This window comes from Siphateles boraxobius, unplaced genomic scaffold (assembly GCF_051911475.1).
Source record: "Siphateles boraxobius isolate OS27281-9 unplaced genomic scaffold, OSU_SipBor_1 46, whole genome shotgun sequence".
NCBI classification, from domain to species: domain Eukaryota; kingdom Metazoa; phylum Chordata; class Actinopteri; order Cypriniformes; family Leuciscidae; genus Siphateles; species Siphateles boraxobius.
Genome location: NW_027509097.1, coordinates 17,102,378 through 17,127,769, shown reverse-complemented (window position 1 = coordinate 17,127,769; position 25,392 = coordinate 17,102,378). Strand labels below are relative to the sequence as shown.

The following is a 25,392-nucleotide window of genomic DNA, read 5'->3' as shown; positions in this document are numbered from 1 at the left end:
GTCCATACAATGAAAGTCAATATGGTACAAAACAACACTGGAAAAGAAAACAAGAAAAAAAATCTTCTTTTGTTTTCTGCAGATTGCAGAATTAAGAAAGTCATACAGGTTTAAAAACATGAGGTTGAGTAAATGATGACAGAATCCCTTTAAGGGCAGCACACAAACAATTTTACAGATTTATTCTTTGTATAATATAGAGAAAAGCATGATAAACATTTTTTTTTTTGCACATTCCTCCTAGAGCTTTGAGAGTTTAATAAAGTGAGACATTGATCCTAATGCACAAATATTAAAAAGAAAAAATAATCACTGTAACATTCATATGCCTGCTTAAATTACAGATTACAGATATAACAATCTTGAAGTGACAAGGAAATGTGAAATCGTACAAAAACTGTCTTTGATAAAATATATTAATTCATAATGTAAAAAGCAAACACTTGTGGAACATGTATGTAAGACTTTTTTCAGAACGAGTTGTATTTATTTCTAAAAATGAATTCTTTAATAAATTCTTTATTATTTACTATTTTCTTATTATTACTAATGCTTAATATATCTAATTTAAGCTATTGTGGAAGTTCAACAAATAATCAGTTGTCCTTAGGATATAAACACAATAAAGTAATAAAATGGGTTTATACACACATTACGCCAATGATATGATAGTAATATCTGTTTTGGGTTTCCAAGATATGGGAATGTATGATAATGGGTGATAATAAATTAAGAGAGAAGATGTGTGGGATGTTTAAATGAAGCTGATTACAAGTTACACTCCTAGTACTGTTGTTTTTGAAGGTAAATGATCTAGTTCCTGATACCGGTGTATTGCCATGTCTGTCCACAAGGAGGCACTACTGTAGTTCTGCAGAATGTTCCAGATCACACCTGTCAGTGGAGGCCACAGAGGAATGCTGGGACAGCTTTGCAGGGTGTTGTTGGGAAGCTGTCGGGTTGTCCATCCCAGAGTGCATTAGCGGCAGGTAAATGTCATCCATGTTGGGCAAAACAAAAACTTCCTGGAAAATTATTAGGACATCGGACAATAATTGTTATGGAGGTTAATTCAAATATTTGAAAGTACATAATTTAACTGAAATAATCAAATATAATCAAATTAAAAGCTGTCATATACTTAACATGTTTGGTAAGTTTCAAGTGAAGCTATCACAATATCATCAAAACAAACCTGAAACTCATCTTTTAGCTTCTTTTCAATCCACTCAGTCACATGAAAGAAAGTCACTTCTCGCTCTCCCAGTTTGGGTCTGACTCTTAGATCAAGTTTCGGGGGTCCGCAGAAACCATACCTAAAAGAGAAACAACAAAACACTTATTATTCTGGTGCATGTATCAAAACACATGTCTGCAAACCTGATGACAGCAAACCTGAATGCATAAAAAGATTTATAGGCAAAGAGAGAGAGACAGGTGTGAGATGCTATTTGACTAATATCTGTCCGGTAGTAGGGACATTCTAGGAATGGTATTTTATGCAAGACTTTATTTTAATTATAACTTCACGCAACTTCACTTCAATATTCCGTAAAAAAACAGTTACTTAACACACCTAAGTCACTTTGTAATAATGTCAAGTTAAAAGTTTTACTTTAGAACATTTTAAAGGGGTCCTATTATGCCCTTTTAGGAAGTTTTGATTTTCTTTGGAAAACTATGAAAACTATGGTAATACAAACAGTTATCGATCACAAAACCATGGTTAATTTTCCTAAGGAGCGATGAACAAGCTTACAAAAGCAAGAGCTTACAAAAACTACAGTAAACACTATATTAACATTAATTTTGGCTAGCAGGCGAGCGGAGGCAAACAGCTTTGCCCTTTTGTTTACATTGTAGCAACAACATAAAACTTATAATTGGAACTTTTTTTTAGAAAACGCATCTAGAAATAATAAGACATACTTACAAGCTGTGATCCACAAACAACAGAATGTCCCGACAAAGTGGGAACTGCTCTGTTTCAGGAGAAGCTTTTGTGCGTGGCTGGCATAATGTCACAGATAAACGTTCGAATTATAATGTTTAGGAACAGTGTTTAAAATAAATGTTACTTTTCAAACAAATGAGTTTTGGAAACGGGGTGGACAAAACAGTGTCTCTTTGCAGCTGCTCAACCAGTACAGGCCTTGCTCCTTGTTTTTGCGTATTCCATGGGTGTGGTGTGGATTATTTAAATAAGTAACATTGTGACTTCACAAGATCCAGAAAAAACGTGGTGTAGTCCCAAATTCGCTGTAGTTCTTGAACAGTGGATTCTGTTAAATAAAATATCTCCCTTTGGAGTGGACTTTGAGCTTTGAAACCTTGCAGATCTTTTTTATGCTCAAACAGCAACATTACACACTGACTAAAGTTGAAAAAGTGAAAAAGCATAATAGGACCCCTTTGAAACATTACGTTTTAATACTCTTTTGTCATGCTTTATTTTGATGTATTGACTAACATGGTAAAACACAAGTTAAGTATTTCATTATCTGTAGTGTGTTATTCAACAGTACATTAATTTAGTATATTTTAATTGTACTAAATTGCTACTTCATAATTTCAAAATGTGTAATTACAAATACTAAATAGATGACACAAGTTTCAATAGAAATTACATATTTTAGTTACCATATATGCCTATCAGTACATCCAGCAGTATTATTTAAACATATTATTTCCAAGACAATAAAAGTAATTATGAAACTACATATAAAGATGTAAAATATAAATAATAATAATATAAATAAAATAAGAACATATACATTTAACATGCAATTAAGTGTCTGGAAACATAACATTCAGTTCGGAATTAAGTATATTCTTTTAAAGTATATTAATTCCATACTATTTTTTTTTAACAAAAATATGCTAAAGTGTACTTCTTTTTTACAAGGTACACCCACAGTGAAGTTGCATTGGTCCACAATCCTCCTGCTCCTCTTTGCATCACTGAATTCATCACTAATCCTTCATTCGTCTCTAATCCTTAATTATCAAATTGAAATTTAATTACAACAAAGTTAAAGAGTGAATTACACCAATCATTAAGGAGCGTGATTGCTTTCGATAATCTCTGTAAACATTGTGTAAGCTTAAGCAAAGCTTCAATTCCCAATGCAACATTAATAGCTTGTTCAGTTGCATGAGAATGGCTCGTACCATATTCTGTCTGTCGGGGGAGGAGGAATGTTGACGGCCAGGGTTCCAGAGAGCTCTTTAACTTCCACCGCAAGCAGCAGAGGGGTGTTGGACATTTCTTCTATCTTCTTCTTTATGTACTCATTTTCTTTGGCCCTCTGGAAGTACTTAGACTTGGCAATCTTGTCGACAAATTTCAAAATCCGCCTACTAGTACTGCCTCCAGCTGCAGCCCTGCGGGAGGTAAAGTGAATTTTTCATCAGATGGCCTTGATTTATTTTAAGAAGCATTTTTGACAAAGAACTCAAAAAAAGACAGAGATTATGTTTTATAGGCATAATTCAACCAAAAATAATGTCGCTCTAAACCCTCTTGGCTGGAATCGCAAGCTGCTCTTTTCCATACATTGAAAGTGAATGGTGACCGTGGTTGTCTCTAGTCCCCATCCACTTTCACTGTATGGACAAGAAGCAGGGTTTACATTCTCTGAAATATCTCAATATATTGCATGTTCAATTGAAGAAAGAACGGTTTGGAACGACATGAGAATAAGAAAATTTTATTTTCGGGTAAACTATTCCTTTAATGTCAGCAAGCCACTTGACTACATCTTGATGTTTAATTTACAAAGACAGCATTTCTGAAATACATCCCATCCAAATAATGCAAATAGTAACAACATCCCAAACTCTGATATCCCAGAGAATAACGACTATGTTTATTGAATTATGTTAATTGTTCAGTAAATAATAATTACCCCTCAACACCAGCTGGAGCCTTTTCTGTCTGGGTTCCTTGAGTGTCAACAGATGAAATTTCCTCCTCATCCGAGGATCCTGCACTTGAGGATTCCTCATCACTGTCAGCCAGCACAGAGAGCCTGGACCTGCTACTGCACAACACATCCAGACGGGACCTCATCACAACCAGATATAAACATAATCCCACAAATGAAACAAGGATTATACTGAGTCTTAATGTTTTTTGTCTTTTATGCTCACCAAGGGTTACTTGATAAAAATACAGTAAAAACAGTAATATTGTGAAATATATTAATAATTTAAATGAACGGTTTTCTATTCAAATATATTTTAAAATGTGGTTTATTCCTGTATTGCATATCTGAACTTTCAGCAACCATAACTCTTCAGTGTCACATGATCTTACATCAGAGATCCTTCAGAAACCATTCTAATATGATGATTTGGTGCTCAAGAAACATGGCTTATTATCAATGCTGAAAATGGTTGTGGTGCTTAATATTTTTGTGGAAACCAAGATATATATATATATTTTTAATGAATAGAAAGTTCAAAAGAACAACATTTATTTGAAATAAAAAATATTTGTTGTAATCTAACAGTGTTTACTTCCACTCTTGTTCAATTTAAGTGTTCTTTTTCTGCAGGTTATATAGTAGACTTTATATATGCCATGCTGTTTTGTGATAATTAGTACTGGTCTGGATAGTGACGAAACTTACAACACATTGATTGTCTCCAACTCTGTCTCTGCCTCAAGGACTCCCTCCTTCCCAAGTTTGGATAGGTTGATTTTAGTCTCTAGAGTCATCTGTAGTGCTCCTGTATACTCCACCTCCACATGCAACCATAGACCTGACACAGAAAGATATTTTTATTTTAATAATAGCAAAAGTTACATGTTGTTGATTACTGTTGTTACAAAAACTTTTACATTCAACAATAAATATCTAGTTCAGTCATGAAACTCTTTTCCACATAGCACAAGCTGATTGGCCTTTGCTGTTTCTGCAACCAATGAGATTACTTGCTCAACAAGTAAATAGTCTGGTTCAGTATTCGCTGTAGGCTAGTCCTGCAGCATGCCATCAGAGATCCATCTGGATCAGATCAGAATGATAATCAAAACATAGATGGAGTCCATCAACACCCCTAATGTTGGCACAGTCCTTTACCTCGTCCTCGGTCGACATTTAGTAACATTAGGCAGTTTTGATTTATATCCTATTTAATGTTGATGATCGCAGTGTTGATGATATGATTACATAATGATATCTCAAGTTTCTACATCTCCTTCACCTGTTTTGATATTCAGTACTCTTTCATAAGATACATAATAGCACCCCCTACCTTATAAAAGTAAAACTTATTTTTAAAAGCCGTAAAAACTCATCTTTGGCAGGGAACGTCCTGGTTGCGTATGCAACCCACCGTTCCCTGAAGGAGGAAACTGAGGACGTAGTCGACGTCGACTGAATGGGGATCGCGTCAGGGAGCCAATTGTCTTCGAGTACTATTGAACGAGCCAATGGAATTGGCGTGCGTGATTCGCATCACACAATCCGCCCCGCGGTGCGGGTATAAATATGGAGGTGGATGCACGCACTAGTTGCTTTTTCGCTGAGGTGCCGAGTGTAACCCGGAGTCAGCGGTGGTCCAGCGGTAGTGGCAAGGGGACTACATCCTCCGTTCCCTCCTTCAGGGAACGGTGGGTTGCATACGCAACCAGGACGTTCCCTTTCAGTCGATAACATTGGACGTAGTAGACGTCGACTGAATGGGGATAACCATTGAAAACGCCACTAAAGCTGCCACCTTCCAGTGCCTAAGCAAAAGCCTCCTGATCCCCCCGCAATTTTAAGGCGGGGAAGGAAAAGGCTTAGGCCAGGAAAGTCACTGCTGTTCCCACAGGACCACTGGGAAAGCGCTCCCCGTACATTGGAAGGAAGGGATGCTGCGGAAGCCACATCCTACCCGAAGGGAGGTAACGTGGAGAATACACATATGAACTGGGTGGATAACCGGGCAGTATGACATATGGAATGTCACTTGGGTCGCTCCAGCCTAAGACGGGGGGAGACTCACCGGACAGTGACGGCAGAGAGACTCTGCCGAGGGAAGGCACGGGCTCGCCGTAGGGAGCCGTATCGTGGAAGAATACACATATGGGATCACCGTAGGGACCGCAACATATGGACCCAGCCTAACACAGGTTCCACACTGCTTACGGGTGGTAAGCCTAACACCAGACGTTCAGCAGGTCTGACGTCGGAGGAGTGTGGAGGAACTCAACAGGGTTCAAATTTAAGGGAACTCAACTGGAGTAGAATGGCGCGCGTATCCAGTCCATAGGAGGGGAATGGCGCTGCAAGCCGAAACTTTGAAACAGGCTCACGGTGAAACTGGCTTCATGAGAAGGGAGCCCACGGGAAGCAGCGGTTCAAATCTAGGTGTCGCCCAGCCTAAACTCTTGAAAATCTGTCAGCAAAACACTCTGTCAATGCCCAGGCGGAGCACACACTCATTATAGAGGAGCTCAACACCTAAGTGGACATGAGCATCTTGGAATTTTCTACCGAAATTAAGGCAGCCACCATTCAGTGGGCCAAATTTGCTAGGAAACAGCCTTCCCTCTCTGCTGATTTCCTAACAGATAAGAGCTGGTCTGAGGTCTAAGGCTTGCGTTCTGTACACGTAACCCGCAATGAAGCGGACGGACAGAGAAAGCCAGGGCTGGGTCTGCCTCCTCCGGGGCAGCGCTTGCAGGCTTACCACCTGATCCTATTACGGTAGAGGTATGAACCTTGGGCACAATCCAGGCCAGGGTCTCAGCTCGTTAGAGTTAGCCGGCCCGAACTCCAGGCACAATTCGTTGAACGAAAGCGAGCAAGTCCCTACCCTCTAGTAGAGACCATGTGAGCAGGAGAACTGTTAACAGAACTTTCAACTCACAGCCTGCAGTGGCTCAGGGGCAGTCTCTGCAGTGCAGTTGCACCAAAGATAAGGCCCAAGAGGATAAATAGGGGTGCAAGGACATTCACATGCTCCCTCAGGAACCTGACAATCAGGACGTGCTTCCCATGCTTCTGCATCACGATGTGCGTTAAGAACACAGAGGCAACATCATTCTGAGGGTGGAGGAAAACAGCCTACTCCAACCTATCTTGCAGGAAAGAGAGCACTGAAATGATCGAAAGCTTTCAGGATCTCCTCACGGAGAGAAGACTCACTCAACAAATAGGTTCCATTTCTAATGCGTAAGCACACTACATCTTTCCAGGGGGTGCTCGCAGAAGTGATGGTAACACCACATGTTCCTGCGATAGCCACCTGAACCTCCGCGTCCAGTGTAGGACTGGGCCGGAATCTCCAGGGGTCAGCACGTGGGTTCCATCATGTCCCGTCCCTGAAACTGTGTTCAGGGAAGTCAGGAAGGCTGTCGAGGGGAGCAAGGTCTGGTTGGGCCAATAAGGGGCAACTATCAAGACCTGCTCCATTCCTGACCTGACACAGTTGGTGTAAGCGACAGGCGCACAAAAGACAGGAGCACTGCTCAACACTACATGTGAAGATCACTGAGGTTCAGGAGCATTTCTGCTCAACACTTGAGTGTGATAAAATTCACTGAGCTTCAGAAGCATTTCTGCTCAACACCTGAGTGTGAAAAATATTCACTGAGCTTCAGGAGCATTTCTGCTCAACACCTGAGTGCAATGAATTTCACTGAGCTACAGGAGCATTTCTGCTCAATATCTGAGTACGATGAACTTCACTGAGTTTCAGGAGCATTTCTTCTCAACATGTGAGTGTGATGAAATCACTGAACTTGAGCAGGCGCCAGGCGACAAAGAATCGCAGTCGCTTTTTAGGAGGCTCACTGGGGGACGCATTTCTGCGGGCCCCTGGGGACAGCTGAGAGCCAATGTCTGTCCAAGGGTTGTTCGCTCAGACAGAATAAATGCAACTGGCAGGGAGACGAATCCAAGAGGCAGAGGCAACTGTGTGGCCCCGGAGTGACCAATTGGCCCCGTGACCGGTCATGACCCAGCTGGACCGCCAGGGGATGGAGTCTCCACTCACCCTGGCCATAACTGTCGTGAGGCTTGTCGGCGGCACGATTGAGTAGGCCGGGAAAATAGTGGAATGAAGCGTCCTCAGAAGCTTCTGACTCCAAGGAGGAGGTGACGGGTGTGGGAAGCTTACGCAACGGTCACAATGTCTGCTTTTTAAGAACAGTACCAGCTCGCTGAGCAGCGGTGGCTCAAAGCGAGGAGAACTGCCAACTCGAGGCATGAATGCCCGTGCAGTCGGAGGTCGCCCAGGCCTCCGTTAAAGCATTAAAGGGTGTGCTGCTCTGCCACGGTCACCTCGGGACTCGGCCATGAAGCTAGTGCTGAAGCGGTCTTCATATGGAGGAAGCCAAATTGTTGCATCTTCCATATGCCCCAGGAGCCTCTGAAAGTTCTTTCAGTGGGACCCTTTCTCACTTCTCTACACAGCAGCTGAACACACTCTTGCTGGAGAGAGGTGTTGGACTGAGTCCAGCTCCAAAACTGAAAAAGAGATACTCAACCTGTGGGCGAGATTGCTCTCTCCCAGTTGACCTGAAGACCCAACGGGCTATGGAGCACTCGAAAGGAAGGACTCTGTACTGATACTTCCAACCCTCACATGCAGCACACAGGATGGCCTGCATTGCGGAAGGTAGAGATCTGAAGCACATGTCATTCAGGTCAAATGCTGCAGACCAATCTTGGGCCAAGATGGTCCCGACCCACCACCTAGTAGCATGAAGAACGAGTTTACAACTGGCCTTCATACCGGCTGGAGGGAGCGGCTATATCAAGTCCTTCGCCAGCAGGACAAGATATGCGTGCACAAGTCAGGAGCATGTCTGCTCAACACATAGTGTGATGATCATCACTGACTAGAGCGGGATAGCTGAGCCTGAGGTGGGGCAGCAAAGTGGGGCAGGGGGCACGTGAGAAGGCGGATGACCGGGTCCTTGAACACACCAAGCTGCCTGCTGGTAACCAAGGGGGGGCTGAGGGGTGTAAGGCTATACAGGGTCACACCCACCAGACTGGCCCTCTTGGGGCCCAGGAACAGATGAATCTTGCTCTTTCTTTGAAGTGTGGGTACTGCTTGCTCCGCTTTTTTGGGGGGGGAGCCAGCGGCGGAACAGACACACACACAAACAAAGATTCCACCCGGCACTCACCCGGGGGGAGGGAGTGATCGGTGACCAACAAGAGCATCCTCATCCATCCCTGGGCGGCCTCCCTTGCTGTCGCTTGCCACCTGGCTTGGCAGCGCCTGGAGCGGGCTGGGCGTCCCTACTGCGGCCGGCTCCAAGTGAGGCCTGGGTGGAGGCTGCTGCAGAGGCCCAGCGGGAGTGGTGGCAGGGGAACGCCCTCGGCAACGAGCAGGCGGAGGAACTGCCGCCGGGGCAAGATGTGCCGGATGACCTCCGTCTGCACTTGGGCGGCAGAGAACTGTTGGATGCAGTTCTCCGCCGTGTCGCCGACCAGCCCAACCTGGGAAATTGGGGAGACCAGGAACCGAATCTTGTCCGCATCCGCCATATCAACCAGGCTGAGCCAACAACGGCGCTCCTGGACCACTAAGGTGGACATCGCCAGACCGATCACGCACAACTCTCGTGCCCCGGAGGGCGAGGTTGGATGCAGTGTGTTGCTCACCTATGAGCGCACGGTCTGGGCTACCCTTGTGCATGCCATGGGTGCCCTGGCCTGACAGACCTGTAGCAGCGCCATGGCACGTAAGAGGAAGCGGCTTGCCCAGAGGCTTTGTAAACTCTGCCCGTTGGAACGGACGAGAACTCACAGGCCCTAGGGGGGGACGAGGATCCCACCAAAAGGCAGCGACCGCCAGACACAGGTGCACCTGTGTCGTGACAAACCGTTCCAATGGAGGGCCCCCCTCCAACTCTTCACCGCTCTACCATCAAGGGTAGGAAAAGCTATTCAGGCAGTTTCTGGCAGAAAAAGGTGCCGTCCACCACCTGATAAGCTCTCCATGCATTTCGGGAAAGAAAAGCACTGGGGCGCGAGCTGATAACCAGCGCGGCCCGCCCTGAGATACCAATCCTCCACACGGTGGAGTTCCACTCAAGCCCGGCAGCCTCGGCGGCCCGTTTCAGCATAGCTGGAATTTCTGGATCTGGCTCGGGCAATGTTACACACCCAGAGGGAGATAACACAGCCGTGTCGTCATCTCCAGAGGCCAGCTCACCCTCCAATGATCATATCGACATCTTATCCTCTGGTGGAACCCCAATTGAAACAGCTGATCAGTCCATTACAGAGGGACCAGCACGTTCAACAGGAATTCCATCGGCTGCGGTGTGATGGAGGAGTGAGGAGCCCACAGGGAATTGGTTACCGGGCGTGACATCCATCACTATCCTCCGATCACCCATCCTACACGGCACCCGGGGGTGGGGCATGGTAATGGGGACTCGCGCTTCACGGACGAAGGCGAGTCTCGATCTCAACACTGCGACAGTCATATTCCCGCAATGAGAACATGAGCCGTCCACAAAAGCTGCCTCAGCGTGCTGAACATATAAATATATATATACATATTTATATCCACATAAATATATAGCTCAAACACGTGATGTAACAATTGTGACCGTCAAAGAGGAAAAGGGAACAACCGCATCCAGAAACGCACAGGTCGAATGACATCTTGAAACAGGGTGTTCAAAACGCACCCGTGTTGCTCTTTCAGGAAATAGGACCCATCACCAGTGCCGGAGCACGCAGGGTAATGACCGTGGCAACACTGAACAGTGAACTGAAACAGGGAAGCAGTCACTTTTCCGCCCTCTAACCAGCCGTCAACACACACAAACAATTAGAATTTGTTGCTGTTAAAAAACAGCTCAAAGCTCGCGATCACCGCTGCACTCACACTGTAGAAACCACCAGGACTGGGAGAGTCTTCCAGAAGAACACCGACACACTCGCTCGTTGTAACAGCACTCTTCAGAGACATCAAACGATCGGCCCCGAAGCCCAAGGAAACTAGTGCGTGCATTCACATCCGTATTTATACCCGTGCCATGGAGGGCAGAGTGTGTGATGCGAATCACGCACGCCAATTACATTGGCTCGTTCAATAGTACTCGAAGACGATTGGCTCTCTGACGCGATCCCCATTCAGTCGACGTCGACTACGTCCGACGTTATCGACTGAAAGGTAACTGAGGGAAACGCTTTCTCATAAAAGACAAGATAACTCGTCAATGGCAGGGAAAGAATTAAAGAAATGCTTATTCAGAAAATGTGTGATTTCTAATTATAAATTAAATAAAAAGTAATAAAAAAGTAACAATTAAAATGTTATTGTCACGAAACTGCTCTGAGACAGGCAAGTTAAGATCCAAACGCAGCTTTTATTATAATATAAAGTGGTAATCCAGAATCGTGGTCGAACAGATAAGCAATAGGTCAAAGTCCCGGTAGGCAGTCCAAACAAGCAAAACATATAAGGCAGGGAACAAGGCAAACGGGAAATCCAAAGACAGGCAGGGAAAAAAGGCAAAATATAGAAACCAGGTAAACGCTCAGAGATTCAGTGGGACACAAACAAAACTTAGCCCTGAGTGAGTGAATGAACATGGAATAAATAGACAAGGACTAACAGGGTGATGAGAAACAGGTGAATGCATTCAGAGACCAACCAGGTGATGAGACACAGGTGAATGAAATGATGAATGCTGATGAATCCGGGCAGTGGGTTATGGGAAAATGTAGTTAGTGAGGAAGTGATCAACGTCTATTGTGGAGCGCCCTCTTGTGGCTCTCGAGGGCACTCCAGCTGGTGATAGTTACAGTTATATATCATCTCAGCTCACATATATTAATCTCCTATTTTAATATTGACTAATAATGTTGTATGGTGCTGAAATCAAAGAGCCTGTGTTACTAATCTATATGGTCAAGATTAAACTGATACGATCTGTTCATGAATGAAAGTCCATATAATTATAGCTCAGTAAAATGCCCACAAGTCTACTAGCACACATTATAAATCCATAAATGGGATGAGACCTGAGCGAGGGAGCCAGACAGTTGAAAGCCATTACATGTTACATAATGCTCACAGATCATGATGCGGAGAGTAAAAGACACGCTGTGCCCTACACAATAACAGCTTCACTTCTCGTGGGGATAATACATCCCGCATATGCTTCACATTGAGCATTTCACCATGCAGCTGAGCGCGTAAACAGACACGTGTACACGCGCTCACACACAAGCTGCTATTCGCTGAGGAGAGTGACGTTCGCTGAGGAGAGTGATGTTATGCGCTCCTTTGATCCCTGAGATTACAGAAGGATAATAACATCTCATCTACTGCTCAGTGCAGGAACATAACACATACGCCCAAGCAGTCGTGATGGATGAATGACCTAATATGCTCTTTTATAAGAGGCTCTTAGTAGCCCCACTCACCTCTGCTGTTGATCTGTGGTAGTGAAGTGCCTGTTATCTGGGGCATACTGGAGCCCATGGCCAGTTCGGTGAGGGTCAGTTCATCCATGAAGTAAGGCAACTGTGGTAAAACAGGGTAAACTCAGAAACACATGCACACAGGGTAGGACTGTTATTATCATAATCTATTTATTTCACTTGAGAGAAAAAGGAAAAAAAAATCTTCCTCACACTTTATCCAGTTAAAGAACAATTCCTGTCTGTTCCCTTACCCGAATTTTGCTCAGCTTTCGCTGTATTTTCTGTTGGACTTTATCAGCCCAGTACTTTTCATGGAGGAAGTCCCAAAAGATCCGACCAATTATTGCGTTCAACCAGACAGGCTTTGTTTCATCCTCACTGCAACAAAAGGTCTGCTCCTAAGAGGGTGATGGAAGAAACATTGTAATTTTGTACAATGTGGGGTAAGCTGCCTCCTTTTTGACTTATATTGTTCTCTAAGCAATGAGAAATGAAAAATAATAGTTCTTCATATATTTAAAATAGGTTAAAAAAAATAGTTGTTAATATATTTCAAGATATTTGCTCTCAACTGAAAACAAAACACTGTGCCAAAAAATATTGCTTCTGAAAAAAAGTGGTCCAGTGGCACAACTTGCTCCACTTTAGGGGTAAACTGTCATATCTAGAGATATGTTAAATCATTCGGAAAATATATGAAAGATTTGCATTTTAAAATTAAAATATTTTATTATTATTTTTATTATTATTATTATTATTATTATTATTATTATCCAATTCCAAAATCCCAATCCAAAACTGTATGAAATTTGATGACATTTTTTATGATATTATGAAAATGTGCCTCTAAACACATCATTTTGTATTATATTTCCTGCATTTGGAGGCAAAACTAATAATTATAACTAATAACTAATAATTCCTGGGTAATCTTTAGTCAACTAATCAACATTTTTGAGCAGCAAGGATGATTTAAATTACTCAAATGTGATGGTATAGACATTTATAATGTTATAAAATAATTCTGTTTTATGTAAACCTGTACTTTGAACTTTCTGTTCATCAAAGAATCCTAAAAAAAAATGTATTATGGTTTCCACAAAACCATTAACAGCTTTTACCATTTCCACCAAGTGCAAATAGCTCGCCTTTCAACCTTCAAAAAGCCTTGTTTGCAGAGACTATTTACAATAACTCCACCAACCATTTTCTGATTGAGCCAGACACAATTGCAAAAGGAACCCTGTTGAAAACAGGATCAGTTGCGTGGTGGAGAATAAAGCAGGTGGCATTAGCTTTTGAAGCGACTGATCTGAGCTTGAATCCGCCTTTTTCCAAACTCATTCTTCTCAATTTTCCCATTGCATATCAGCTCGGAGAGGTGATTGATATAAAAAAAATGAAGAAGATATTTGAAAAGTGGAAATAAAGTGGAACGAGTGTTTAATAGTGGGAATAACTTATTTATCAGGTTGGGTTAATGGTAGGTGTAGGGGAGGGCTTTAGAGACAAAGATGATTAAAGGATTAGTTCACCCAAAAGTTTTAATTATGTCATTAATTACTCACCCTCATGTCGTTCCAAATTTGTAAGACTTCCATTCATCTTCAAAACACAGACGAAGATTTTTTTTAGCCTATGCAGACTCCAGTGGTTTGACCTCGATTTTATGAAGTGCTTTGCACAAAAAAAAACATAATTTGCCACATTATTTACAAAATATTAATCTGCAACGAGCGTTCATGAGAGCACCACGACGCATACGTGTTGTGTTGATGAGAGAACAGAAGTTTAATGAGATTAATATTTTGTAAATAAAGTGGTAAATTATGTTGTTTTGGCCAAACAAATCACTCGCGTCTCTTCATAAAATTGAGGTTAAAGGAGCCACATGGATTACATTAATGATGTCTTTATTTCCTTTCTGGGGCTTGAAAGGGGTCATGGAGGGACAGAAAGCTCTCAGATTTCATTAAAAAAAAAAATTAATTTGTGTTCCAAAGATGAACGAAAGTCTTACAGGTTTGGAAGGACATGAGGGTGAGTAAATTATGACAGAATTTTCCTTTTTGGGTGAACTAAATCTTTTTCCCAATAAGTCAGCATTCATTTATGACTTTAGTAAATATAACCATATACACTGAATATGTTGTTAGTATATGGCATCCTGTTAAATATACTATAATACATAATACAATATACTATAATGCAAAATATACTATAATACATTGAGGTGCAAATAGGATCTGCCAAGTATAAATAGCATCTAACTATTTACACTTAGTTACATGAAAATTATTAAAATATTTTTGGTCAAATTACTGCCTTGTTGAACATAAAAGACTTCTTTCCAAAACATTAAAAAAATTATACTGACCCCAAACTTTTGAATGGTAGTCTATGATGAACCATTGGAGAATATGTGAAATATTTGCATTTTAAAATTATGATAAATAAGCTAATTTATTAATCCCATTCCAAGATTTTTTGGGGGCACATTTTAATATTGTCAGTGTCATGTTCTGTTTGTTTTGACTTTCACTCGTCACATGCGTTCCTTTCTTCTAGTTTCCCGCCACTCGTCAGACACCATGGACAATAACTACATTCATCACAGCTGTTCATCCTTTATTTAAACGTCTCTGTGTATTTAGTTCCTGTTTGTGTTTCAGTTCATCGTCCAGTTTTGTTCGTGTGTGAAGTTTGCATGCTGTCTCACTAATCAGGTCTGAGCTATGTAAAAAACCTTATTTGTCATCTTCTTCGTTTTCCTTGGACATCTGTGGCACATATACAGTATAGCCAGTAAAAGGTTTAGGTTTCAGTAAAACAAAGGTTTAAATCCAGTAAAAAATGTAAAAAGTTTTGTAATACTGTAGTATTTCCTGCATTTAGGGGAAACATGTTTTGTTTTTTTTAGCAACTGCCTCTAAGCATCTGACACACTTCCCACACCCACAAGAATTAAGCTTTGTTTAACAATTAATGGCTAATCTAGTTTTATACATTAGCAATTCACCATCATGTAAAGCCAACATTTTTTAGACCTAGCTAAATGTGCTTTGACATACCTGCCATGTAGAAGATTTACTTTGACGTGCTTTGGCAACATCTACCGTATATTACATGAGCCTTTTGTACGTCACGTGACAAAGATTGTTCACAGTTTGCTCGTTTACCGGGATGACAAAGCTCGTCCACTGACACAAAGCATTCTATGACACACAGCATGTTTGTTTGAAGCTCACCTGCTCTTTGTCAGTAGGACTGCCCTGGGTGCTGCTTTGGCAGGGGCTTTGAACAGGACTGGCGTGTGCTGAGAAGACGAGACTGGTCATGTAAGAAGTATAGTCTGGTAGAATGTTCTCTACTTTGCCAACCAGATCTTCACTGCTGTCCTTGACTGAGCCGTCACCACCATGTGACAGACCAAAAGTGTTCTCCTCACACAATACAGATTTATCTACAGAGTAAAAGAAATTATTAGAATAGTGTTTCCACTTTATTAATTCTCATACAGTACATTTTAAAGGGGGCATAAACTGGATTATTTTATAATGCTTCCTGGGGTGCCCTTATAATGTTAGTATGATTTCTACATCAAAAATTGTCATAATTTAAAAATAAAAGGAAATTTTCATAGCCTGATTTTAGCTAGCATTACATCATAGATATATACACTAGATGCCGCCTTGGCTACGGCAGTTAATTGGAACGCATGCGTCAATGGAGCCGCAATCATGGAATAGGGGGGCCCCTCCTCTTTAATGCATCACCTCATTAAAGTTTAATAATTAAACTTTCTCCTCTTTAATGCAATGTAGGAAAAGGTCTAACGGAAATAAAATCACCATAAATCGTCATGAATGCGATTTTCTAGTTGTTTTGGTTCATTCCAACGGTCAGACATGTATTTATAATCCAGAAATTTTTTAAAAAATGTACAAAATTTCACATTCTTGTGAAATGTAATCCCTTGCTGACTGGTTTTTAGATTTCGTTCGTGTGAACATCCATACGCAGCACAAAATCCGGCATCATCCATGAATTCAGCGTTACCTATCTACTTACTATGACAAGACCCCTGTTCCAAGATGGCGGCAGTTTTGACGCATGCTTAGAACCCCAAGGCGACATCTAGTGTATAAATCAATGTCTTTACATGTGGAACTTTCTTTTACTACATTTTTACTATTACAGCTATCGAGATTAACGAATCGTGAAAAATAATTATAGATTATAATAAAAGATTATAGCATTATATTTAGATCTATTCCCAACACATGAAAGGTTGCAGCGATGAGCATTGAGCAGATGAAAGACAGTCTGTTGATCGCGTGAATGAAGTGATCTTATCATTGCAACATTTCTGCACTCTCACGAATGCTTTCACCAAATAACAATGCAAACAGGATGTAGGCCTACATACAGTAAGCGCTTCGTTGTGCAGTGTAACAGCATCATTGATTTCATAACGAGGGTTGGCAAGAGTCCAGATAAACTCCCGCTGTGTGATTGACAGCTTGGGTGATTGGAAAGGAAGCGTTCTTTGATCGCTTTCTGTATATAATTTAATCACAGTTTAAATAAGATTATTTTCATCCTACTAAGTGAAACGATTTGAAGTTTATCGTTTAGTCACTAGCTTGTTCTTTTATGTTTAGTCACTAGCTTGTGCTTTGCTGATGCACAAACAGTTTTGAACGATTTTGAGAGAAAGAAAATCTGTCTGAACTTGAATAATTACACATCAGAAATCATCACTGATCATAGGCTACTGTAGATCAGGCATTAGAATAAATATGGTTACTTATATTTGTGGCGTTGCTGGTAGATCCCTATCGTAATAGTCTGTTTTCAAAGTCTGTGTCGAAATTGCGACTACCTAATAGCCTAATCCACAGTGAAATGCACCGAATACAAACAAATAATGCACTCATGAGACATTCACATTGTTGAAACCCCCATCCCCAGCATTAGGATCGTTTGGAAGGTGATGGTATGATCCTGTGTCGATCTTTTCTCTTTTTCAAGTTACTATTCACTAACGGTCCAGTGGGCGGCGCCAAAGACGCATGTAGACGTAGGCGTTGATATTCTTCTGCAAAGGCGGTCTTTCGCTGCTCTGTGACGTCATAAGTCACCACTTTTGAGATCCTTTTCTAGTCTTGGTTTCAAATAAAAGCCGTTTTTGGAAAATCAAGGGCATTTTCAGTTTTGAAACTTACTTGATATTTTTTATAGTATATGGATGAATTATCTGTCCATGACCCCTTTAACTAATCCAATATTGCTTGAACCACATCTTACCATATTTTAACCATATTTATACTGAATGAATACAAGTAACTGAAAGGATTTATGTTGATTCTAAGCAATTTTTTTAATAAAATAAAATAAATGCAAATAGTTAATAATAATAATAATAGCTAACAATAAATTGTAATGTGATATTCTTTTTTGAGTGCAGAAATCTTGCCTCTTTCTTACCTGTTTCATGTATTTATGACTGACAATATGCATCACATTAAAGGCATAGTTCACCCAAAAATAAAATTTCAGTCATTTATAACTCACCCTCCCTGTCGTTCCAAACCCAACGAGAATACTGTTTGTGCGCAAAAAATAGCGACTTCAACAATTTCGCTGTTCACGTGAGCAACATGACACATGCGTGTGATGCTGATGCAGGATCCGGGCAATACTGAGCCGCCGTTCTGACGTAGAACCCAGAAGTGCTGCGCTGTGTTTACAATGTGAACAGCGTCAGAGACTGACACGGAAGAGAAGAAATTGTTGAATAAAGTCCTTTTTTTGCGCACACAAAGTATTCTCGTCGCTATATAAAATTAAGGTTGAACCACGGTAGTCACATGAAAGCTCTCAAATTTCGTCAAAAATATCTCCGTGTTCCAAAGATGAACGAAGGTCTTACAGGTTTGGAACAACATGAGGGTGTGTAATTAATGACAGAAATTTCATTTTTGTGTGAACTAACCCTGAAAATGTTATTTATATATATGTATATAAATAAATAATCTTATATAGTGGTGGCATATATATTAATTCTTTGTTTTTGACTACCAAAATGTTCCCTTATGAACAAAAATAACATAGATCAAAACAAAGTGATCAATAAATTAATTTAAAAGCCAGATCAAATACGTTATATAAATCAAATATCATACACATATGCAAAAACCTTTTTTTGACATATTTTGTCAAATTACGACAAATTTTGTTTCTTGTTTTTTTGTATGTATGTTTACTTCATCATAAATGATTGGAACTTTACCACCAAATATAGATTCAAAATGGTCCTCTTCATTGTGAATGGACACAGAAAACAGACGATGGAACCATTCTTCTTTCTCCCGTCCAGTTCGTCCAAAGAGGTAAAGTGTGAGAGGAATGGAAACATTAGTCATAGATCCAGCGGGTTTCTCTACTTTCTGAACCTCGCCCGGACCCTCTACTGTCCCGTCTTCTTCCACAGCTTCTACTCCTTCAGCCAAACTTATGCAGATAGGATACTTCCGGTTCCATACTCTCTTGTGTGCCAAAGCCAGTGGCAGAAGAAATACCTGTTACCAAGGCAACAACTTCATTATGATTATGTGACATCTATGCAACATTCTGCCACATTATAATTCATGCTGTTTGGGTTTAGAGACCATAAGCAAAACTGTGTCGCACTACCACTGAAGCGCAATGCACCTCATCTACTAAGAGGCTAAAATCAGTGGGACACAAACCTTGCTTCTAGTGAGTCGAAATATCCGTGAGTGGGTGAAAGTCTTTTCGTAGCAGGGCTCATCAAAGGCAGCCCAGCGGGGAATGTTGTTACGTGGGTAGTCAAGCCGCAAACAAGGTCCATCCAATGTGACATACACAGAGTGCATGAGGGGTGGCTGATAAGTCTCTGGATCATAAGTGTACATCTCGTTCATCCAGCCCTGGAACACAGATACACTTTGCTTAAACTCTACTGTAATCCCTGCATCCTCGCTACAAAGTTTTAGCAAAAAGACTGACAAATTCAAGAAGTAGGGCGTCAGGGTAAGAGCTGTGATGAGCAGTGGGTGTATTTTATTCTGCATCAGACACTGAAGAGCAGAGTTTATAACACAGCAGAATGGCAATAAGGGCAGTTTGCTCAGTTTTTTTGGAGAGAAGCAAGATGCTTAATACTTACTTTAGACACTGTGAAATTCAATGCAGTGTGTTAAAAAAACTGATTCCAAAGGACATGAGCTTTGACACATTGAAGTGCATGTTTTGGTTTAATAGCAGTCTGCAAGTTCTGTTGCTTATCTTAGCATTTAACCCTATTATGAAAACCCCAACTACATGTCTTCTGCCCCCTCATGGATTATCCATGCTCTTCAGGAAGTAGAAGGACTTATAACAATTTCCAAAATGTCTGCCTCTGTGTCGTGATGCACTTACTTTTGATGGAAAACCTTTGCTGATTTTGATAAAGTCACAGTAAGAGGAACTTTTATATTGTTATTGATATTTCAAAATGAAAATTTAATGAGTGTATATTCAGGATATGCACTCTTATGCTAACTTGATTTTTCATACTTTATATACAGAAACATTGTGTTGAAAATGGGTGTATCAAATATGGCTAATAAATATGGGTATTGTCATTATCATTAGTTAAAACTGATATTTATATGCATTAAATGAATCAAAAGGGACAGTAAAGAGTGACATAAAACATTGACCACAGAAGAAAAGGATCTATTATAGAACATTAAAAGGTTCTGTCGGGCGCTTCATATATAGAACCTTTGAGGGGTTCCCATCACGGGATCATTTTATGGATTTAGTTTTAATTGCTTAATTTTCTTTTGATTCAGTTTTGATTTTAATTCAATGTTATGAATTAAACGGCTCGTAAAAAAAAATTAAATAACCTGTTTAAAAATGAAAGTATTGTGCAATCATTTAAGACATGTTTCCACAAAATTATAAAGCAGTTAAATTATTAACTCTTTTGAAATTGGGATAATAATAAAAAGTTTCTTGCACACCAAATTGACATATAATAATCTCTGAAGGAACATTTGACACTTGAAACTAATGAAAGTAATAGTAATGAGTAATAAAAGTAATGGCTACTGAAATGTTTGCTTTGCCATCACAGGAATAAATTATATTCACATAGAAAACAGTTATTTTAAATTCTAATAATATTTCACAATATTAGTGTTGTTGTTGTTGTTTTTTTTACTGTATTTTTGATCAAATAATGTGACCTTGGTGAGCATAAGAGTATATAAGAGTATATTGTATATATTAGTGTTTTTTCTAAACAATTGTCCAAAGGTTCAATAGAATGTTTTGCTATTCTTAATATTATTTCATACTGGGTCACATTACAAGTATCTGCATTCTATTAATGTATGCAAGTTTCCATAGCAAGTACAGAGTATAACACTAAATCTTTTTTAACAAATATATTCGCAATGAAAATGCAACTCACCTTGAGGGAAGGTACATTGCCCTGTAGGTTTTCAAAGGGAATGTTATCATAGGGGGTCCCATGTAGTCTATGTTGGTGACTGGTGGACAGTTGTCTGATGGAGCCCCAATGGATCAGCACAAGCCCCAAAATTAATCCAAACACTAAACCAAGGAACAGGCCAGACCAATATGCTGACAAAGGAATGATAAAATAGCAGTATGACACTAATGCAACATAACCAAGAGCCAATCCTGGCACTGGAGAGGAGCATTGCTTTGTCAAACCTTCTTGATCAGTTTTGTTCATGCTGGTCTCCATCACAGGTCCAATGTCTATCTGTGTGCTATGGTGGTCATGAAAGAGGGAGGATTTCTGCACACACCGTTTACGACGTCTCACAGGCCAGTTACACTCCGGTAGAAACTCACTTTCTACTTTCCTAGCACGTTTAGGAGATTCGGATACAGTCACATCAGTGTTCGATTTCCCGATTCCAACGTTTTTGTAGCTTGGAGAGTCCATTGATCCTGTGCTCCTTTGATGCTTGGGGCTGCCAACACTGTCCTCACGCATGATCTTACTGAACATGCTCAGAGGTTCCTGCATGGCCTCTGAGAGCTTGCGTCGGGTGTCCTCCAGCTCCATTTTGAAGAAGCTGGCTTTGGGCTCAGTGGGGGACAGGTTGACCGGAGATGGAGGGGCGGTGCGGGAGTCACCATTGCGGCTTTTGGGCTGGGTGAATTGCGTCCACAAGTGCAGATTGAGCTTGGAATCAGACCTGGATTGAGACACTTCAGGCTCACTGCGAGAAAGCTCGGTGGAAATCGACTTTACAAGGCTGAGGAGTGGTTTGGGCTTTAAAGAAGACTCTTTCAGTTCCAGTTCTGTAGATAATGACTTCACTAAGCTGGCCAAGGGCCGGTGAGTAGGTGAGAGGAAGCCAGACCCTGGAAAAAAAGAGTCTCCCAGGGAGCCAGATGAAGGTGGAGAGAGAGGAACGTTGAATGCAGCTGAGCTGAGACCCCACTCCCCCTCTGTCTGAATGTCGACTGAACATGGTCTTTGATTACGGAGGGAGCTGAGTGACTTTTTGCCATCACAGTCCAAGGTGAATATGAGGTCATTGTCATCAAGATTGTCCCATTCACCCTCGGTGTCCGTCAGCTGGATCACTATTCCCCCCCGGTCAGTGTCATGCTGTGGCTGTAGACCCAGCCTCTGGATCTCACTGGACAATTTGTGGGTTCCTTCATTCCCTGTCGTGCCTGCCATGATTTATCTCTACACAGTATAAGTAAAAAAAATTGAGTTAGCAAAAAAAAGACAATGAAACTATTTTACCCCTAGATGTCTGGGCAACACAGTTATTTTGCTTCCATCAGCGGTTTTAAAGCATTACAAAGCATTATGATTATGAGAAAGATTCTTTCTTTGGCAATGCTCATTTTAGACAAAACATTGACTGGATCAGTTTTGTTCCACAATGAAGTAACTTCTACAACTCTTTTCCCTCTACAGCAGTGGTTCTCAACTAGGGATGACTTCAAATTATTTAAATGAATTATGTTCAAATATAAATTTACTCAAGAACATAGTTTTTCACAAACCTAATTTTCTTCAGCACTACCAGTTTCTGTTAATTCACGAGTTCACACTAACAAATAATCAGATAGAGTAAAAGAAGTATGCTTATTTGGCGTGCTGTATAAGGAAAGGGCTCTGAGCTCGGTATTTTGGCCCGAACACAGAGTACTCAGAGTACTGAGTACCACTGCTCTACAGATTACCCTCCTTGAATATGAATATTGTCTATTGTCTAGACTCTAGAGTCTATAAATCTTATGTAATGCATAAGTAAGTTTTGGGCGATTACAACTTTTAAATTCTAAACACTTTTTTAAAAAGTCAGAAATGACTAACACAAACACTATGTTGTATGAGGATTTAAGAAAGATTTAGGAAAATTCATGCACTTTGTGCCTGAGTTTATCTTATATGTGTAGAAGGCAAAGCAATGGAGCAAGAAAGTTTATGCTGAATATTTGCATTTACTCTGTTAATGTTACATTTCAGCATGTGTTTTGGTCCCTAAAGTGCTGAAAATACACTAAGATTAGCCTTGTGTTTTCTTTCTGTCCTCAATAAAAAAAAGAAGAAACAAGCTAATGGACACTTTAAGGAAAATTATCTTGTAGGCCTATTTAAAAGAGGTTATGTAATACTTAAATACTCAGAATACACAAACAAAACCATTTATTTGTAACAGAACCCATATTCATTTTGTTTTGCCCATAAATTGTAATCATTTATATATAGATTGTATAGCAACCTAAAATACTACTATGTCCATCAAGGGAACCAGAATGAAAGACTAAACTATATATCTCTTAATCAGGAGAAAACGGGACTTTAGTTAAGTCAACTGACTCAATTAAAAGCAAAGATCTCCCACTATCTTTCTAGGTCAAGTAAGGCATTTAAAAGTAAATTAAAGACAGCCTCATGTGGTTATGTAACCCTGTGACACCAATTCTCCAGCAACTGGCAAACTCTCTTTAATCCCTACTCCATTCAAAATGGACTGATGAAATAATAAACCAACAGACTGTCCAAGGGCACATCTACACTATGTGGCATGATGTCAGAACTCTAATGTCATCTAATATACTGAACAATCAACAATGCTGTATAGGATATAAGTGTATAAACAGTGTGCCTGTGCCATCATTTGGTAAGGCAGAATGAAATATGAGTGGCTTTCTTTCAAGATGACCATGAAATGGTTACAAATTCTGCTCAATTATATCAGTCAAATTACAGCTATAACTTGCAACAGGGTAAAAACTTGATGTACAATGAAACATTCACTCCCAAAATGTTATTGATTACTATTTAAATCTCAGACTTGGATACACAAGGCCTTTAATAATCTCTTCTGAACTACTGCTGGCAGTAAAACGCATGTTGATGGACAGCCTACTAGAAGACAACCATAGAAAGATCTAGACTACATGTTGGAAATAAAAAGACATACAGACTTTTGTAGATTGTGTTATTGATAAATAGAACAATCGCATTCAAATTATAAAACATCACAAAGGCTATATGCCTAATCCTTACAATTCTTTTAAATCTGTCTGACACGTTCAAAAAAAATTAGATGGATTATAATTCTCAGAGACACGTGCCAAACAAATACTGAGCAATACGATAAACTTGAATTAATTGCAATGAACAGGCAACACAGCAGGAGATTCATCACAGATGGTTTGCTTTGCAGGATTCATGCAGATATAAAATGATAGAGGATTCTCGTATAAACTAGATTAAAGCAACTTTGTGACATTTAGAAGCACTGGCAAATGGCATTTTCTGTGATAACGAGATAATTTTAAAAGAATGAACTCACCCAATGTCTGCACCATCGCCTGATCTCCAAATAAATTATTTCAGTTTTTGTGTCCCGTAAGTAACACAGTCGCAGTTCCGAGAATCATTTCCAGAGAGGAGACAGATTACACTTTCTTAAAACGTCTTGCATGAATCATGAGTCTGACTCTGCACACAGCTTACCATCAGACTTTATGATATAAAGCACAGTTACAGACCGATGTGCGTTTATATCGTTCGTTAGGGCTGTGCAAATGTGCATGTGTCGGTCGGTTAATCTAGACTGTGAAAAACATCAATCCTACGGAGTTTTGAATTATACACTTATGCAGCATCGCTGTTATTAAGCTACTGTGAAGCTGTGTTCTATCCCCATAGAAACTAACTCCTCCCCGTGACAGCTCCATCCAGATGTGATTTTGCGAACAGCAGCTCTTCAATCTGATTATAGGAAGCATGGCTGGAGTCCACTTTAATCCCGATTTATAAAAAATAAATAAATAAAAACTCCAACATCAACACGCTCATAGAGACACAACAGGACATTTCACTGAACCATAAGCACTCCGCATTTGTCCTGAATCTGTGACAGTGACCACGTTTACATGCACTGCACTTTCAGTCTAAGATTCATAAAGACTATTCTGGTTATGTTTATTGGAATATGCAATCTACGCATAAAATACAAATAAACTATTCTCCGGACATAGAACTAGAAATTCTCACTCTTACAATATATTTGTAATCGTATACATTATACGGTAATTCAGTAATTTTAGACAACAATTTAATTAAAGAAAGTAATTTAAGCTCGTTAATTCTAATTCATGTCCTTATTTTTTCTTTTAATCTTTTAATAGAAAAAAAATGTATGATATATGTTTTTTTTTTTTTTGTTTTTTTGTCAAATGTAAATTTACTGTTCGCTCCAAACATGTTTCTGTCATGACAACTCTTGGAGAGAATGACATGGTATTTGGTCTTGGTGAAATAGAAGTACAAGTACGGAGACTTACTGACATTGATGTGAGCATGTATGCTGCTGCACGTATACATGAAATAACCCCCGTAGCTGAACTACACAGGTGGAGCTGGGGAAGGTGAGTGTTTCTGTAATGATAAACAGGA

At 40.2% G+C, this 25,392-nt stretch overlaps 2 protein-coding genes across 3 annotated transcripts in view; one reads left to right on the top strand and one right to left on the bottom strand.

Moving 5' to 3' along the window:
- shisa9a (shisa family member 9a) overlaps positions 1-25,392 on the top strand; it is a 736,130-nt gene that overhangs the window by 256,047 nt on the left and 454,691 nt on the right. The window lies entirely within an intron of this gene.
- tex2l (testis expressed 2, like) lies at positions 132-24,623 on the bottom strand. 2 transcript variants are annotated; one of them, XM_077201112.1, is made up of 13 exons: positions 24,284-24,623; positions 21,159-22,155; positions 20,893-21,065; positions 19,154-19,354; positions 18,694-18,982; positions 15,647-15,861; positions 12,650-12,796; positions 12,399-12,498; positions 4,635-4,767; positions 3,909-4,043; positions 3,172-3,384; positions 1,196-1,316; positions 132-1,025 (listed from the first exon to the last, which is right to left on the bottom strand). In XM_077201112.1, exons 2-13 carry the CDS (start codon positions 22,144-22,146, stop codon positions 861-863), a joined length of 2,880 nt encoding a protein of 959 aa, XP_077057227.1. In that variant the 5' UTR covers positions 22,147-22,155; positions 24,284-24,623; the 3' UTR covers positions 132-860. The 2 variants fall into 2 exon arrangements, with proteins under 2 accessions (XP_077057227.1, XP_077057226.1); XM_077201111.1 differs by having other exon boundaries at positions 20,893-22,155.